The following is a 19,313-nucleotide window of genomic DNA, read 5'->3' on the forward strand; positions in this document are numbered from 1 at the left end:
ATGAAACTCGAATTCACTATCTATTTCTCCACAACAACAAAATGAATTCTTCTACACTTTTCCTTTTGTCATTCACCCTTTCCTTGATCCTCATTTCTCCTTTGCCAACCTTAGGCACAAGCTTGTATGAATCTCTATGCGATAATGCTGGTGTGGACAAGGCTAGGTGCCTTGAAGTTCTCAAAGCCGAACCTCAAATTGTTGGGGCTAAAGATAGTGTTGAACTTTGCAAGTTGGTCCTTGAATTAGGACTAAAAAAGGGATTAGAGGCCCAAACATTCCTAAAAGAAGCGATGAAGACAAATCCTTCACCAGCCATTATGCAATGTGCAACTACCCTTTATGATGGTACGATTGGATCTTTCAAAAGTTCATTGGGTGAATTGAGTGAGGATGGTCTAACCGCAAATTATGATGCCAAAGTGGCTGGTGATGGGCCTACAACTTGTGACACAACCTTGAGTAATGCCAATATCATCAATCCTTCTATTTCAGCTTTAAACAAGGACATCTTGTTGATTAGCAAACTTGCATATCTAGCCACCGATAACCTTCCCGATAATCCATAAAGTGATTGTTATGCTATATGATGATAGTTAGAGGAGAAGGGAGTTGTGGGGTGTTTTGGGTTTCCAATATGGTGAGCAACAAATTAATCAAAACAAACCATGTATATTTATGAATGCAATCGCGTGTATCTTGATTCTACTATTTAGTTTAGTTGAATGTTTTGTTGTTTCAATTTCTTATTTATTTTTTTAATGGCAATTGAAATCATTAGCTTCTTTGCTTTAGCAAGGAAAATTCATCAATATCATATTTTAACATGCAATGTTATTAGTCTGATAATGAAATCATATGTATCTTGATTCTACTACTTATTTAGTGGAATGTTTTATTGTTTCAATTTCTTATTTATTTTTTAATGGCAATTGAAATCATTAGTTTCTTTAAGGAAAATTCACTAATATCAAGTTTTAACATGCAATGTTATTAGTTAGATAATGTGCGCTACGTAAGGGTAGATTAAATGGTTTTGATGGGTTGAAAAAAGAGAAGATTTTTTTTAAGTAATTAGAAGTAGCAATAGTTATTATCATAAAAAAACAATACAATAAAGAGAAGATTTGGACTCATAAAATTAGGTTGAGATTTTCGGTCAATGGCATTTTCATTAGCATGAGATCTTAGAAATTAAAATTACTTAATTTATTTATAAAAAAAAAATATAAAGTTGTGCATAAAATTTATCTATGGATGAGATAAAAGTATAAAAATTTGCATATGTGATATATATGAACAAGGGAATGGAAGTTCATTTCATATAGATCATATATAAAAAATTCATATTAACCCAAAATCATTTACTACCTCATTCATATAAATTAAAATTGACGTAATATAAACATTTTAAAATATACTAAAATATAGATTATTTGATTATCTTCTTGTTGTTGTTCAATATTTATAAAATTTGACATAGGCGATATTGGTAATATATAAATATAATTTAACGATTGGATCAATAAAAATTATATTATATATCAAGTTATAAAAATGATGTAATAGTTGTCAAAGTTGTATCAATGTAATTTGATTCCTCCATACATGATTAAATGATCTAAATTTAATCCTCTTATACTCATATATAAAGATACCTTATCGAATTGTATACATGTGATATGTCAACTTTGCATAAAGAGAAAAAAAAATTGCTTTTCTTTTTCAATTTTGTTATTGCAAAAAGAGTGAAATAAGAAAGAAAAATTCACCTAATATGATATTGAAGTCATAGATCACATTGTTTTGGTACAACAAGCTTGCATGAACAATAAACACAATCATACTGAATTCGAGTCAATTTATTGGACTTAATATTAGTAGAATAATGTATCAATATTTTAGAGTATAACAAGATGTTAAGTTTTTGTTATTTGTTATCTCTCTTTGTGTTATTCCATAAATCTTTTTAAAATCAAGCATAGAAAAATAATTTTAAATTGTTTTGTTCCTTAAATTTATGTAAATTAAATGAACTTATATATGTTATTTTTTTCTAGATGCCTATATACCTACCTACTTCTATTTCTTTTTGTAAAATTAAAAATAATAGAAAAATATGTTAAAATTATAATAACATTTTTTTTAAATTAGAACTTAATATGCATGACACGGATTATTTCACTAGTTAAAAATTTAACAAATGATATGTTAGATAAAATTGTAAACATTTTTTCATATAATAATTATAGTTTTATTTTATTTAAGGACTAAGAGAAAAATCGGTGCCAAGATCAACTTTCTAATTTAACACCATTAATTTATTATCATTATTAGTTTTGTAATTACCATTATGTCTAGTTTAGTAATTGTACCGGTTCCAGAATTTTCTAAACATCGTACTGTGTTTGAGGCGGAGAATAGCTCCAACAGTTCCCAAATTGGAACCCTAGCATTCGCCATTGCCGCCACCTTTCCCCGCGCAGCTTTTGTTGTAGCAAAAGATTGATATTTTCTTCTTCGTCTATAAAACCCACACGTCAAGTCACTTCTTTTTAACTCAATTTTGGGTCCCGTAGCTCTATATTTTCTCATTCGCAGACAAGAAAAATCCAAGCCTGTGGATTAGAAAGGGGTTCATTTTGCTGATTCTCTAGCTATGGTACCTTTCTCTGTCTCTTTGTTGTTTCTTCTGTCAAATTTTTTGCTGGGTTTCAAGGGAAAGGGAAATTTGTGCGTTCTTTGTTTAGATTCTGTGCGTAAAGGGAATTAAAAATTCTTTCTTTTGATTTTTCTCTATTGTCTCGTAAGATTTAGAGGTACAATTTTAATAGGGTGCTTCGATTTTTTTATTTTTTTTGTGTAGCCGACCTAATTGATTTATTTTTATATTGTATAAATAAGTTGTGATTTCTGTGTTGGCATAGCTCAGTTTATTGGGGGTGTCGTGGTTTCAAGAGATAGATTAGGGGTAATTGTTTTGATGTATGAATCATAAGGGAACATAAAAAAGAGAAAGTGTTGATTGAGGTGATTTTTGAAGAAGGGGGTTTAATCTGGTATCTGTAAATGGTCTTTGTATGATAAATTTTCCGGAATGGTCCTTTTCTCTTGCAAAATTTTAATCGGATTGTTTATGCAGGCTGCTAAGATTCTCGCAAACTTGATTGTGATGGGTGGAGGAATCTTGGCAAGAGCAGTTGTTCAGGCATATCGTCAAGCGCTTACTAGTAAGCCTTTCAGATTTTGCGATTCTGAATAGATTTGTGATTTGTTTGACAAACATAATTTCATGCTAATTTACTATTCAATTCTCTGTTTTCTAGGTGTTTGGTTTAGTTACTATCGTTTGTTTCTTTGGATATATACCGTGTGCAAATGTTGCTTAAATTATTTTCCAACACCAAATTGATTTTATTACTTGATTGCCAGATATTTGGTTTCTACATATTTTTAGAATTAGTAGCCAAGTCCGTTGTCTAAAAATTTGTAGGAGCTATGTTTTGTTTTTTTACCCTTTTGCCAAGGGGTTGCAGGGGATTTCATGGGCTTCTTGGGGGGTAATAAAGTTGACAAGTTCAAATTATTGCAAAGGACAGTTCTGTATGAAATTCTAGGGGGCAATTAATTTGCATACCTATGGTAAGTGATGCCCACTCCTTCAGCCAGTGTTGAATGAAATCCTAGTTTCTCAAGAGTTGAGTAGCATACTGTGAGAAGAGCTGATAAGAGGGTTAATATGCTTCTTAGTCAACTTCTAGATCATTACAATTGTTCTCTGAAGGGTTGTTTGACAAGCCACTTGAGAAAAGCGATTAGATGCTAAAGAGCTTGAGTAATTCAAATCTTCACTCAGCTTCATATACGTATTCATATATAAATGCCAAATCAGAAGTACAATAGGACAAAAGAGGGACTACAGACTGTATCCCTATGATAGAAAGTTATAGCAGAGGAAAAAGGCAAAAACATCCTTTTATAAGATATACTAATTTGCAATATAAATTTAATCTTACACTCCCCCTCAAGTGGAGAATATAAATTGTATCCTACAAGCTTGGAACATATAAACTGAATTTTGTTTCATCTCAAAGACTTGGTTAGGATATCTCCAAGTTGATCATTGGAACTGAGGAATTCAGAACTAATTTCCTTGGACAGAAACTCCCGAACAAAATGGCAGTCAATCTCTATATGTTTAGTTCTTTCATGGAACACTGGATTAGAGGCAATGTGAAAAGCTACCTGGTTGTCACAATACAGCTTCATTTTCTGAATTTCACATAACTTTAACTCTTGAAGGAGTTGCTTAATCCACACCAACTAACTAGTGGCAATGACCATAGCTCTATATTTTGCTTCTGCACTAGACCGAGCAACAAAATTTTGTTCTAGCTCTTCCAAGAGATAATGTTCCCTCCAATGGAGATATACAATATCCAGTAGTAGATCACCTGTCACTGTAGCATCCCTCCAATGAATCAGTGTCACAATATCCAGAGATTTGGGTATCTCCCTTATCCTTTTAAAGCAACCCATGCTCCCTTTGAGCAACAAACTCAGGAGGTTGCTCCATGTAAATCTTCTCCTCTAACTCACCATGCATAAAGGCATTTTTGATGTCTAACTGATGAAGTGGCCATTGACGAGTAGTAGCCATAGCAAAATGTGGGTGAATAGTAGAGATTTTAGCCACAGGAGAGAAGGTATCTTCATAATCAAGACCATATATCTAAGTATAACCTTTGGCTAGGGTATCATGAGCTCACATATGTTAATACATCCCAACAAAATGGGGTTGCAGAGCAAAAGAATTGCAACCTACTTAGTTGCTAGAGCTCTACTCTTTCAAATGTTTGTTCCCAATGTCTACTGTGGAAGAAGCTTTCCTAATTGCCACCTATGTCATAAGTAGGCTACCCACTTGTGTCTTGCAAGGTATTAGTCCAGTTGAACACATGTTGTCATTCTCTCCTTTACCCCTACTGTCAAGTCTCTCATGTTATGTGTTTGGGTGTATTGCATTTGTCCATTCTCATAGTCCCCATCGTGGTAAGTTAGACCCAAGAGTTGTAAAGTGTGTTTTTAAATTAAAAGGGGGGGTACAAGTGCTATCATCCTCAGAGTTGTCGAGTTTTTTGTATCAATGGATGCCACCTTTCATTAAATAGAATCCTTCCTTGTTAGCCGTCAGCTTCAGGGGGAGAGTATACTATTAGCCAAGTCTATCTTAGGGTCACTACCTCTTTTGTCCTTGTAGGATGTCCAAGACACTAATCTTGAGGAAGCACCACAATGAAGATGTAGAAAAAGATAATAATGAAGCAGAAGAGCAAGATCAATTCTTTGGACAAAAATATCAAAGGGGAGTGAAGCAAAACCCACTTTTATCCCACAGCAAATTCAATTGTCTAAACCAGAGGTAAATGTCTCTTAGGATGATAATGATACTGAGAAAGTTACTGACGATATGCCTATTGCCTTGAGGATAGGAAAGAGATCATGTACAAAGTATTTTATTTCTCAGTTTGTTTGTACTGACCATTGCTGTCCAGCATCCAATCTCCATTGTAGCCATTGATGCAATCAAAACACCTGCATTAGTCTAGGAAGCATTGAAAGACAGAAATTGGGTTCAAGACATGAATCAAGAGATGAGGCATTAGAGAGAAACTCAATGTGGGACATTGTTGATAAACCCAAAGATAAGAAAGTTGTACGGTGCAGAGGGATATTCATAGTGAAGTGTAAGTCTGATGGGACATTAGATCAATACAAGGCTAGATTGGTGGCAAAGGATTGCAACACGCGGGACACACATGATTAGTTTGCAACCAACGCACAATACATTGTTGATGAAAGATATGATCACATGGCATTTAGTAGCATTCAGTGTTGACATTCAACATTTCCATCTTTAGAATCTCAATACCAAGAGATCCCTTTATGGTTAGAAATGACCCTCTTCGTTACTGGCTTGCTTGCAGCGATGGAAGAGTTCATGTCGTGTTTCAGAATGATTCAGACATCTAAGAAGGTCATTCAGATGTTGTTGAAGACATATACAGTTAGAAATGACCCTCTCATTTTGTGCCATAACCGTCTATTTCTTCAATGATACTGGAATCATTCTGAAACATGATGTGGACTCTTCCATGGCTGCAAATGAGCTACTATCAAAGAGGGTCATTTCTAATCATAAAGGGATCTTTTGATGATGAGATCCAAAGAAGGAGGAGTTGGATGTCTATACTGAATGCTATTCTATGCCATGTGATCATGTCTTTTGTCAACAACGTATTGTGCGTTGGGCTACAAACTAATCATGTGTGTCCCACGTGTTGCAATCCTTTGTTACACCTCTACATGGCCGAAGATTTTCCATTGCCTTAAACATATCCATATTCATTTGAATATATGCTGCACTCATGTTGCAAAAATTTACAGTGGATATATTATGAGGGACTTTATTATGCGCTTTCTTAAATCTATAGATATTGTAAGGTCTGACTTTCTACTGTGGTATACTTTTGAGCATTCCCAGCTGATAGATCAACTTGAATCTAGGCAGTATCCAAACCGAGTTTTGAGACATTGGTTGTTTTCCTAAGCATCCGTTCTATCACTTACTTCAGTAGTTTCATTTCATGGTGTGACTTATCAACTTGGTTCCTTTATCTTTTAGCAATTTTTTTTTTATTTCCTTTGTTCATAAAAGAGCTGAAAGTTGCCTTTCCTTCATTCATCAGACATTATTTTTTCTTTAGATTTGGTTAATGAGGATAGCAAGCTAAGGTATTTCATGTTGAAGTCTGATAGTAAGCAACGTTGTTTTTTGAACAGCTTAGGTCTCCAAATATCCCAATATAACATCTGATACTTAACGGGAAATAGTTTACAAAATAGTCCCTCCATTTTCTCCTTAATTCCATGGTCTTTGCCTAATACCTTATTTCTTTACTCTGATACACTTAATTTGTTAGTTCCTTTGTTCCTTTTTCACACAATGTCTTGGCCGATTTTCTCTCTCACTCTGTACACAGAGACAACCATGCCGTGGCTCCAGGTCTTCTTATTTTCTTAACATTATGTTATTCCAGATGCCTCAAAAAATGGTGTTGCACAAGAGACAATTCAAAATACTATCCGCAGAGCTAGCAAGGTGATGACGGAGCAAGAGGCTCGACAGATTCTTGGTGTTACAGAGGAAACTCCCTGGGAGGAGATTATCAAGGTTAGTATATCATCTTTGTTGTGGGTATATTACCCATTTGTTTTCAATTTAGCACTTCTAAAGTGGGGAATGCATTTTTGAGGATAAAGCACACTGTTATAGCCTTCAATTGGAAAATCAATAGCTAACATATGAGGGTTAATCATGTTTTTTGTCCCTATAAAATTACCAATTTTTGGTTTTTGTCCCTAACTTTTAAAACCCCCCATTTTTCACCCTGGATTTTCTACATACTTGCTTTTGTCCCTCAGTCTAAGTCTGTGAAGTTACTTTACAATTTTTTGATGACCAATCTAACAAGGTAGGTGGAATCTGTGTGTTTCATGACTATAGGATGCTGATTAGAAAGATCACCAAGTAACTGTACGGTACAGTAACTTAACAAAATTAGACTGAGGGACGAAAGTCTGGATATTTAGCAAATGTAGGGACCAAAAGTAAAGGAGTTTTCAAAGACAGGCAAAAACCAACAATTGGCAATTTTACAGGACGAAAAACAACGCTATTAAGCCTATATATTATGATGCTAAAATCCATTTGATTTTCAATTAATGGTTATAACTTTGCACTTTTTTTTTTTTTTTTTGCTGAAGTATACCATTTTCACTTCAGAGGAGCTAAAATTTTCTTGTAATAGTTTCTTAAAAATATTTCTTGCCTTGCAGAAATATGACAATTTATTTGAGAATAATGCTAAGAATGGGAGTTTCTACCTCCAGTCCAAAGTTCATCGGGCCAAGGAATGTCTAGAGGCAGTTCAACAAGGCAAGAGTCAGGGTACCCCTAGTTGAGAACTTAGATTTTCTCCATTTTATAACCATTGTGTAATCATTTTTGCCTCCAAGTTTGTGTTGTACTATTTGCGTAATCAAAAGTTTCTGAAGTAAAAATTTTATTATCAAAATTGTAAATGATTAGTTTGTGATTGACTGCTAATAAAGGCTACTATAAAATGAAATTACATGCATGTTTTTAACATGCTTAAAATTAGAATGTGGTAGGAAATAATAGTAATGTCGTAAAAAAACACACGTTTCATTACTTGATCGATGCTAGAATTTTGATATCTTTCACTTTCTGTTTATCATTGCTCATATTTATACTCCAGAAGTTTTCACCTTTGTCGTCTTTTGCAAATGCAGTTACAGTTGCATTTTTTTATTGTATGAAAATTTATAATAATTTCGGAGAGTATTTTTTTTTTGTCATAAAAATTTGTTTTTTCTTATTTTCTCTCTCTCAAACAATAAGAAAATTATGGTATTTTTATGCTATCTCCAATCTATTTCTTTTCATTGTAAGCAATCACCCTAAACAATGTACATGTGCAGCCAAATTTACAAGAAGATAATGGTGTTCAAAATATCAAGAGTTCTTTTACAAATGAGTTCTGTTAAGAAGTTTTCAAGAAAATAATTGAAAAATTATAAGTATTAAGTATCAAATATGTTTTATTTTGAGTTAGTAAATGTTGATAATTAAATTTTATGTCAAATGAATTTTTAAATTGTAAGATGATTTTATGAGTTTTAATCTTCATCGTGGATTCGTGGGACTGATCTTATATGTGTGTGTTAAGATTTATTTCATTAATTTTTTTATTGATGATTGTTGATTCATACATTTTTTAATTAAAATTATTATTTTCGTCACAGTCAAACTCTAGTACTAAAGAGTTAACAATTGGTCTAGATAATAAAGTTGGAATCATGTTGTTGATGAAGATCTTGCATCTTTTTAGTAGACGTAAACATTTTTTTAGCTTTGAAACATGTTTTGATTGACTTTAATAAGTTTTTAGGTCTTAATTCACCTAAATTTTTATTTACTACAAAAATAATAGCAAAGGTACAGGTGCAATACAAAGCGCTTAACATTTACAAAAGTTTGGGAGAATTTGGATAATTTATTATTAAAAAAAAAAGCTCCAGAACTTATTGTCACTAAACTTTAGGGTTTGTGAGAATTGATTGAATCCGTTTCCTTTTTGCCGAAAAATTAATTGAATCCTAAACGATGCAAAGGTGATATAGGATGGGTTTGTTTATTTTTTTTAAAAAAAATTAAAATAAACATTTTTTATATAAATATTTTTTTAAGAAGCTTTACTTCTTAAAATAAGTAAAAAAATTATACAATAACAACGCCTTATCCCACTAGGTATGTTGATAAGTAAAAAAATTATTTTTTAAGAAAAAAAAATTAGATAAACATACTAAACAAATAATAAAAAATTATTTATTTTATTAAAACAAATGTTTGTTTCAACAAATAAGTTTAATAAATTTATCCATATTCATCATCCAAAAAATCACTATTCTCTCTGATAGGAATCACAAAACAAACAAATTCATATCATTTTCAAATAATAACACCATTGAACGCATGTTATCGTCTCACATCCACCAATAGAGAACCACATTATGCATGCCCATGCTTATCCTTACACTGCTCCCCTCGTTAATCTCTAACACATTTTATTTTTATTTCATTGGAACTAATTTTCAAAGACTTATTACTTATCAACACACCTTAGGTTTATGAATTATGATGATGACCTCACGTTAATGCCCCATTCAAGAATAAAGAGAAATAAAAGAAATGTGGCATACACCAACTTAGTGACACTAACAGGTCTAAACACTTTTGGGTCCAACTGCTATATTGTTCGTTTCACAAAATGGTAGGTAAGCTACCAATCTCCCTTTTCAACCCTCACCCCCCAAACTCTGAAAGCAAAGCATGTGGCTCTTCCACTTCATAAGTGAAACTTTTCTCACACATTACTTTACATGTATTATTCGTACTAATATGTACACACAGTAGTGGATTTTAGGTTTTGTATAATTTATCCAAAATAAAAAAAAAATATTTGAAAATTCTTATCTTTATGAATGTGGTTTAACGCAAGTAATTTTAGAACTAAAAAACAATTGAAAGTAATTTTAGGTTTGGTTCAGCTAATCCTCTTAGAAAATTAAGAAACAATTTTAGAACTAGTCTGGAAATATTTGGAAAAATTAAATGTCTATACACAATTGCTCAAATGGATGGACTACAGTTCATATCATTCCTAGTCATGATTTCTGTGCTTTATTTATTTTTTTATTTTTAAGGAGGATCAGTTCAAGTCTTTTAGATGGAATATATAGAACATCTTAGAGGTAAATTATCAATACTCGTAAGCTCAAAAGGTTGGAAAAAAGAATAACTTCCTAGCTAATCTGCCACATTATTTGCCTCAAAAAAATATGGTACACTAAAACATCCCATTCTCTTTGGTTGCAGAAGTTCTAAGTCCCAACCATGTTACTATAAGGATGCTTAGGACTACAACCCTTCTCCACAAGCTGAATAGCTACTTCTGAGTCACATTCCACAATTAGTCTTCTAATGCCTCATTGTCAAGCTCTAACTCCATACAAGAGATTAATTCCATTTGACTCTTCTAAAACTAAATAACTCACTTTAGAGCCAAAAAAAAAGTAATCTCAGTTATTGAGGAGAAAATAAATAATTAAATTTATATGCTCATACACAAGTAATAACAAATTACTGAAATATTAACTATTGATTTTTTTTTCATAAACGACTTATATATATATATATTACTTATTTTACTTTTACTTAATTTTGAGGAGTCAAATCCAATCGTTTTAGGATGAACTTGCATGAATACTCAAAAAAAGAAAGTGTTATTGAAAAAACATTTCAGATGTGTTTGGATAATGTTTTAAAAAAGTGTTTTATAATATATTTAAATTTTCATAAATCACTTTCTATATTTGGAGAAAAATGTTACAATATTTTTTCTCTTTGAATTTTTCTATTTAAAATGAAAAATATCTAATTATTATAAAATATTCAAAGATGGTTTAAATTTAAACAATACTTCCTCGATTCTAGATTATATAACATTTTAGAGAAAAAAAATTGTTCTAAAATATATGTCGTTTTACAAAATTAATATTGTATCAAATATTTTTTTTCTATAACTATTCTTAATTAATACTTAGTGGGAATAGTGTGTAGAAAGAATAAAATAATCATTAATTAGAGACATAAAGGGTATATTAAAATGTTACCTAATATTATTTTTTTGAAATCAACAAATTAAATTACATTCTTTAATAATTGTGTTAAAAGTTTAAACGTCGTATAATCTGAAATGGATAAAGTGTTTTTTTTTAAAAAAAAATATTTAAATATTAAAAATTTCTCTAGAGAAACAATCTTATATTATAATTGTTATCAAATGGTTCTATAGATTATATATATATATAAGCAAAATCTTTATGTTAGTGATTCTAAGGACTTTAAAACTTCAATAATCCTCGGAAGGTTATAATATTTTAATTCTCGAATTACATTTTGAATCAAATAGTTCAACAGTTTTGTTTCTTAACTTAAAATCAAATTGATGTTTCACACCAATGAGTCTTGGCTTGATTGGAGAGATCAAACATTCTGTAACTAAAAGGTTTTGGGTTTAATTTATAATGTGAACTTTCATTCGTTGTCGTAGGTCTTCTAATTATAAAGATGTTAAAAAGGAATCCATATGTTTAGCCCATAAGTTATTTTTTTTATGATTTGCTTAAGTTCATTTATTTCTATAGTCACTTGACCCATTCTATTCAACTGCATTGTTAATTTTTTTGAATCATATATTTAATTTATTTATTTTTGTTTTGCTTTTCATATTATCCCCTTTTAATTAATTTTATTAGAAGCATGATTGGGCATTAAATGTGTACATATTTCTTAACTAATTCTAAGCTTAATTTTTCATGTTTTAAAACTTCTACGGGATTTAACACCTTTTTGTATAAATATCTGATTTCAAAGATGTTAGATAAGGCTGTCTAAGATATCAATAAATAATTAAATATAAAATGTGTTTATGAAAATGTAAAACTTACTAATGTTATCAACATATTCTTATAATAATTTAAAGAATTATTATTTATTAATTCTTTAATTAATATCTTTTTGGACAATTCTAAGTGAGATCTTAATTTTAATCTTTGAGACGTTACGTATAGCACAAACCCCACGCGTCGAATTAATGTCGTAGACTATAAGCTGCACACGTGCCATGTCTTTGTTTTTTATTTGTGGGAATCCCAATATTGACCAACACGTTCTCACATTATTTTTTTTCCATCTTTAATAAATATATTTCGAATTGAATTAATTCAAATTTGTTAGGTACGTTACTCTCTGTATTCTATTCTGTAATTGCCAAGTTTAAGTTGGACCACATCATATGGATCATGAAACGTGTTTTGTACATGGACAACAACTTCAAGAAATTTATTAAATTATTTTCTTTGACAGCCAAAATTCAGTAAATTATTAAAAGCAAATATTATCTGATTGCTAAGAAAATTTGTTAAGAAATTAAATGTCACTTTTTTTATTTAAAATATTATTATTTTTATTTTTATTAATATTACTATATTATATGATCATTTTTAATATATATATATATCTAATATATCTTTTAATAAAAATGTATTATTATTATAAAAAGTATAAAGACATTGTATAATATGATATATCCCAAACTAAAAATGAGTCGACACGAATGAAAACTATTAAAAGAAATAAATAAATAAAATAATGGAATATGGACAAAAAGAAAAAGAAGAATTTTTATTTTAATACTTTATGTGATTTTCCAGGAAAGTGAAGTTGGAGATGGGAAAAGGAATTAGAGAAAGTGACGTGTGATAGTTTTGGGTGAGACGTGTACCTTAATCTCACGTAATCCCGTTGTTATTAGTGTTATGTTTCAAACCATAATAGATAAATATGAAGAGAAGCACAAAGCAAAATTGAATTTACATTTAATAACTTACAGCAACAGTTACTTTGCTCGTCGTTTTGTATAACATGCATTGGATTCTAGGATGAAAATTTGTTTTTGTTGTCTCTTTTTGCTAAATCAATCAATTTTGTACAAATAAAAACATTTTAATTGTGATTAGCCTAAGAATATTCCAAATTTTTGTTAACTGATACAAATGAACGGGATAAGACCAAAAAGTTGTAGCTCTATGAATTAGGTTTACTGTTGGGTGAATATATTGAATTTCTGGTAAAAAAAAATAGTTTAGTTTTTTTACGATGTTATCGTCAATTTTTTTGAAAAATATATGTGATCCATCAACTAAAATAAAATTTATTAATTTTTATAATAATTATTTTAAAAGTTATATTAATAATAATTTATAATTAATTGACCGTGTATAATAACCACTATTAAATTTAAAAAATTTACACTATCAATTAATTAAAAATTACTATTAATATAATTTTTAAGATAATTATTATGATACTAAAAGAATATTTCACTAGTGCAAATATCTAATCCAATAAAGTTCACTTTAAGAGTATATTTGGATAGAAAATTTTAACTGAGGAAAGTAATTTATCAGAGAATTTAAATTTTTCTAATCTAAAATTTATTGTTTGGATTTTTTTCATGAAGAATTTAAATTTTTAAAATTTTAAAATAATATTTTAAGCAACTAAAAATGTAGAGTTTCAATTTTCTTCTAAAATGTGAGAAATTGAAATTCTCTTCTTGATAGAAGAATTTTCTAGAATATTCGCGTATTTCCTTTATAACCTCTCGAACTTGTGGGTCTTTCCTCACGCCGATGATCTTCTTCTTCAAGAAATACCGTCTAAACTAGTGGAACATCGATCGGATGTTGGCGTTGCAGGACACATAGAACTGCATCCGTCAGTCAAGGAAGGTGTTCACCGGCGTGGAAGGTCTGGGTCATGCCTTATGCCAACGGCTGAATGCTGTAGTAAGGTGTGGTGGTGTATACTACCATGTCCTAGTTTCCCAGCGACTTCCTATGGCATATCAGTATTCTTCTCTTTGAAAGCACAACATGCATATCTTCTCTTTTCTTTACATTCATTTTTTATCACTTGTACAATTTTAATTTTTTTAATCCAAACACAAAATTTTAAAAATAAAAAAATTTCAATTGAAATATTTAAAACTCTTAGAATTTAAAATTTGTCTCATCCAAACATATTGTTGAGATATTTGATCTTCGATGTAAGAAAAATGCATTAGGAATTCTACATAGCAAGTATAAAATAATGTATAAATGCAAACAACACATCTCTTCAGGTAAATACTTCAGGATCAACGGTTGAAAAGGTAATGCCAATGCATAAAGTATAAATACAATAATCAACACATTTTTTCATCATTATGTCACATCAGACTTTTTGGAATACAAGCAATTAAGTCAATTACTCAATACATTTGTTACTTCTTTTAAGTGGTTTTAAAATAGCGATGTTCTAGTGCCTTTTTCATTCTTCAATTTGTTCTTTTACCGGTTTTCAATATGAGTAACCTGCATAGAGAATACGAATATTGGATTCATTGTGTGACAATTGTACAAACTTCTACATTAAAGTTAGTATAAATTAATCTAATTAAATATGAAATTCAAAAAATAACAAGATCGAGCAGATGCTTTTGTACCTAACCCTAATTCTTTTCCACAGTAAATGTTTTGATTTTAAGAAATGACAATTATTTTATATGGATTTTCGTTTCACTAACCTTACTTTATTAATTTTATATTATTATATATATTTATTGCAGGTCTAAGATGTAAACAATGTCTTAATTAAAATAATAATCAAGAGGCAGGTGGGGTCCAACTATGCACATGGCCCATAATTGGCTTGGCATGCATGATAGTATGAACAGAAATAGTGTACTATATAATTGTCCAAAAGCTCACCAAAAATGAAAATAATGGTTGAACAAACTAAATACAAAAAATAATTATTTTGCACGTTTTACAGTGCTAAAATATTCGTATAACATTTGAATTAATTAAAATGGAGATAAGGTATCCCTTCTTTGAACTAAGAATAAGCTGTACAACGTGACTGCAATGAAACATTGCAGGTTTCGATTGCCGCAATGATTTCCTTTTTATTTGTTTAGTTTTCAATCACTATCGGTTTTTTTTTTCTTATGTGAATTTTTCTTTTGCCAAAGATTTGAAGGCAAAAATAAGGGCTTTTATTGTTTTAGAAAACTCATCAATCTGAATTAGTAATTGAAATAATGCTAATATGATTAATGAGTACATGAATTAGTTGACATAAAATTATGTTAGTTTAATTTATAATTTATAATTTAATCTATTTCGTTCCAATAAAATTATTTTCAGCAAAAGATACCAATGATATAGATTAAAAAAATTAAATTTAATATATAATTGCATTAAATAATTAAAATAATAATTATAATTATTACTTGACTCAAATATAATTAATTTTAGAATACCTTGATAAAAAAAATTAATGTAAATATGTATTTATGTTGGTGATATAATATAGTGTGTTCTTTTAATTAAATAAAACATATAGTGTGTTCTTATCTAAGAGTTGTAGCATTTAGAATTGTTTGGTCCAAAAATTGATATTTTTCTATTTCATTTTCCTAATAGAAAAAAGATACATACTAAGAAGTTGCTATAATCAACAAAGCAATTCAGGAGGAAATTAGTGTAGTGGTCTAATAGCAACAACTGTGTAGTTTTTATTTGAATCTAGAAGATCTGATCACATATCTCTGTTCAAGTCGTTGTAAACAATTAGGTCTTTAATTTTTAGCATTGCAAACTTTTAGAACATGCTTGGGAGTGATGTTTTAAAGAAGAAGAAAAAGGAGAGTAAATTATTATTTATAAGAAATAATATCATTAAAATAAAAGGTAATAAATTAATATAAATATAATATATTAATGTTTTATTTATTTTATAAATATTACTAATATATAACTCTCTTGATTTAAAAATAAAGCATTTATCTTCCCTCCTTTTTCTTTCAAAATCAACTGCGAAATCCCAATTGGCTAAAGCACCTTTAATAACATCCATCACACTAAAATTGTGATAAATGTTGCTACTCGAAACATTCTTGTGGTGGACCACCTCAATAACACAATATCTAAATCGGTGTTCAAGTATTTCCAAATTTAATGTAGCACGTTGATAAAGAAAAGCATTTTTACTCAGTAAATATCTTAACCGTTAATTTCTTAATTTGGTGAGTAAATTAACTTTTTCATTATGATATCTGAATCAATTTGACCGAGCCTTAAATTAATAGTTATAGTGAGTTCCATAAGTGGATAATTACATTATTCAATTCTTTTTTGTTTTTTTTTTTGTTTTTCATTTCTGTATTGTTGTACAACTTGCTGTAGCATTAATTTACTAGACTCTACTGTGACTTTGAACGACTTTTTCGATCTGTATCAAAGTAAGTGTCCTATTTTTTTTAAAAATATTTTAAAATAAATGTTATATTAATTTTTAATGTAATATTAATTATTTTTTCTATTAATGTACTCTCATAAGTGTCATTTTAATTTTTTAATATAATATTAATATTAAAATTAGTTTATTTTATAAAATTATCACTCTTTTATTTATCTAGTAATAATTTTTTTGACCGTGTAAAATAATTTAAGATAACAATTATTTTAAAATGGAAATAATAGTTACTAATAAGATTAACAATTTATTTTTCCATAGTTTAAACTCCGACAATTTCTCATAAACGTGTTTTTGATGCCACTTAACTTCAATAATTATTCTTTTAAATATTCCCCGTCTCAAATTATAATTTTTTTAAACTAATTTATGCTCTTTACGAAAAATAATTAATCATGTTAAATCTTTCAATTAATTTTATTATCATTTTAAAATTATCCTTATCTTATTTCTTTATTCACTTAATTATTTTTCATTAATGTTTAAAGAGAGAATAATTAAATAAAAATATATAGAAAAAAAATAATTAATGCATCTAAAAATTCAAAAATAATCTTATAAAAATAAGTAAACAAATTTTTTATAAAAAAATTATAACTAGGGACGAAAAAATTATATGATAAAAAGTTTTAACTTTAAATCCATACGTACAACTAGGTTCACGGTCGCTAACTCTCGCTTTATGATAACGAGTCCTAATTCAAGGGTTAAAAGAATTTTAGATTAGTTGTTTCTCAAGGAAAGATACTTGAAAAACTACATGTCTACATGGATCAGCATTGTTAGTTACAAATTTAAAGAAAAGGTTTAGCAATATATTTTGTAACACTTTTTTTTACGCACTTCTCAGTATTGATTAACATATTAAAAAACGTAATTTATCTTGTGAGTCTCACTTTATATTAATGAGTTTTTCTCTTAATTTTATACTTGTTTGTAAATCTAAACGAATGATAAGATGTATATTAGAGATAAATTATGTACTTGAATTTATAGAAAATAATTCAAAGACTTATAAATTCGTATGCTGTAGCTTGATTTATTGGCTGTATTTGTTTCTGCACATCGATCTTGTGCTGTGATTTGGGTTTGAATAAAAATTCTTTTGCAGTTAAAAAGAAAACTTTATAAACTGAATATTATTACATGGCGCATTAAATCATTACAAGCCACCTAACTAATTCAATTAAAGTGGCCAATTTTAAAATTTGATTCAAATGCATAGTGTAGTTTATAATCAATCTCCAAGCCATAAATAACTTCAACTCTTCAAGTCTATGCGTTTATTCTTTGTTATATAACTCGATAACATTTGCCAATCAAGTCTCTGCACTGAAAAGTAGGTTCAACTTTGATCAGTTCAAAAGAAAACCTCTGAAACATATAACCTACTTTATAAATATCAAAGACAAATTCCCATTCAAAACATTCTTTGGACGAGTTGGTTTTTAAACTTGCATAAAGTCATTCCTCTTCTCAATCCCAGGATCCACATGTTTTGACTGATCATCCACTTCATGGCCCTCTGTCAACTTAGAAATTAAGCACAAACAAGTGAACACCACATTCATACCAGAGATCATGTTAACTACCCATTCTAGTTGTGGTGGGCTATGGCTTTATTTTAACTTTTTTCTTTGACTGAACATAATTGGGAGAGATTAACACTGGAATTAGAAGTAATGGTTAAGTAAAGTTTTCTCCAAAAATGGGGATTTTAGGACATGAGTTTCTAAAGTACTATTTATTTGAATTAACTCATTTTATAATTAAAATTTTACTGAATTTTTTTTGAAAAATAATATTTTTCTAAAATCCAAACTGAACTTGATAGTCATTAATCCAATGCCCAATTGTAGAAATTTCGCGGCTATAAAAAAAGGTATAAATTTCCTGGCTTTAAAAAAAGGTAGAAATTTCGTGCCTTTAAATGTTGAAGATGTGTAATGCATGACAGGCACATGCACACACTTAATATTTCATTAAATATTAGCCTGCATCCAGTATAAAAAATAAAGATTACATAGGTTATAAAAAATGCGCACATAATTTTTATTCAAACAATAAATTTAAACATATATTTGGTAATTTATTAAAATATGAAAAAATTAAATATAATTACATAATATGAATTAACTTTCTTATGCAACACAAAGGTTTATAATGATAAATCATGAATAATCACATCATGAACAATCACTTAAATAAATTTGACATCAAACTTTTATAGATCTTTCATTTATTTATAGTATTTAATATTTACATTCTTGTACGAAATTTTCCCTTATACTTTTACTTATACACAAACTTATTTTATCACCAAAATCTCCAAGTGGGATATATATAGTTAGTTACCTAAAATTTTAGTAAGAATTACACGAGAAACGTACAAAAACTGTTAAAGGATGTAAAGCAGTGAGGTGAAAAAGAAAGAAAAGTAAATAATTATTATAAACATTGGGTAAAATTTATGAATAATTTCATGCTTGTTTTATTCTAGAAAAGTTATCATATGTTCCATTTAGATAAGAAGAAATTTTTTCTTTCTTTTCCTTTTGTCTTTAATTCAAATTTAAAATTTCTTTCTTTCATAACTTTATTTTCTATACCAAAGGGAGGTTTAGTGTGAGATGAGCTCATCATGAATGTATTCAATATATTTAATACTCTTGCTCATTAAGATTGGAATAAATGAGCACATCCAAAATAACTCAACACATAAAGAATCATAATCATGATGACT

At 29.1% G+C, this 19,313-nt stretch overlaps 2 protein-coding genes across 2 annotated transcripts; both read left to right on the forward strand.

Moving 5' to 3' along the window:
• LOC114389307 lies at nt 1–891 on the forward strand. The gene has a single exon (XM_028349948.1). It carries the CDS (start codon nt 42–44, stop codon nt 567–569), a length of 528 nt encoding a protein of 175 aa, XP_028205749.1. The 5' UTR covers nt 1–41; the 3' UTR covers nt 570–891.
• A 1,470-nt stretch (nt 892–2,361) lies between these two features.
• On the forward strand, nt 2,362–8,224 carry LOC114389058 (mitochondrial import inner membrane translocase subunit PAM16 like 2-like). Its single transcript, XM_028349651.1, has 4 exons — nt 2,362–2,662; nt 3,143–3,230; nt 7,101–7,234; nt 7,900–8,224. Exons 1-4 carry the CDS (start codon nt 2,660–2,662, stop codon nt 8,023–8,025), a joined length of 351 nt encoding a protein of 116 aa, XP_028205452.1. The 5' UTR covers nt 2,362–2,659; the 3' UTR covers nt 8,026–8,224.
• The last annotated feature ends 11,089 nt before the right edge of the window (nt 8,225–19,313 follow it).

The sequence above is a fragment of the Glycine soja genome, chromosome 16 (assembly GCF_004193775.1).
Source record: "Glycine soja cultivar W05 chromosome 16, ASM419377v2, whole genome shotgun sequence".
Classification (NCBI taxonomy): Eukaryota; Viridiplantae; Streptophyta; class Magnoliopsida; order Fabales; family Fabaceae; genus Glycine; species Glycine soja.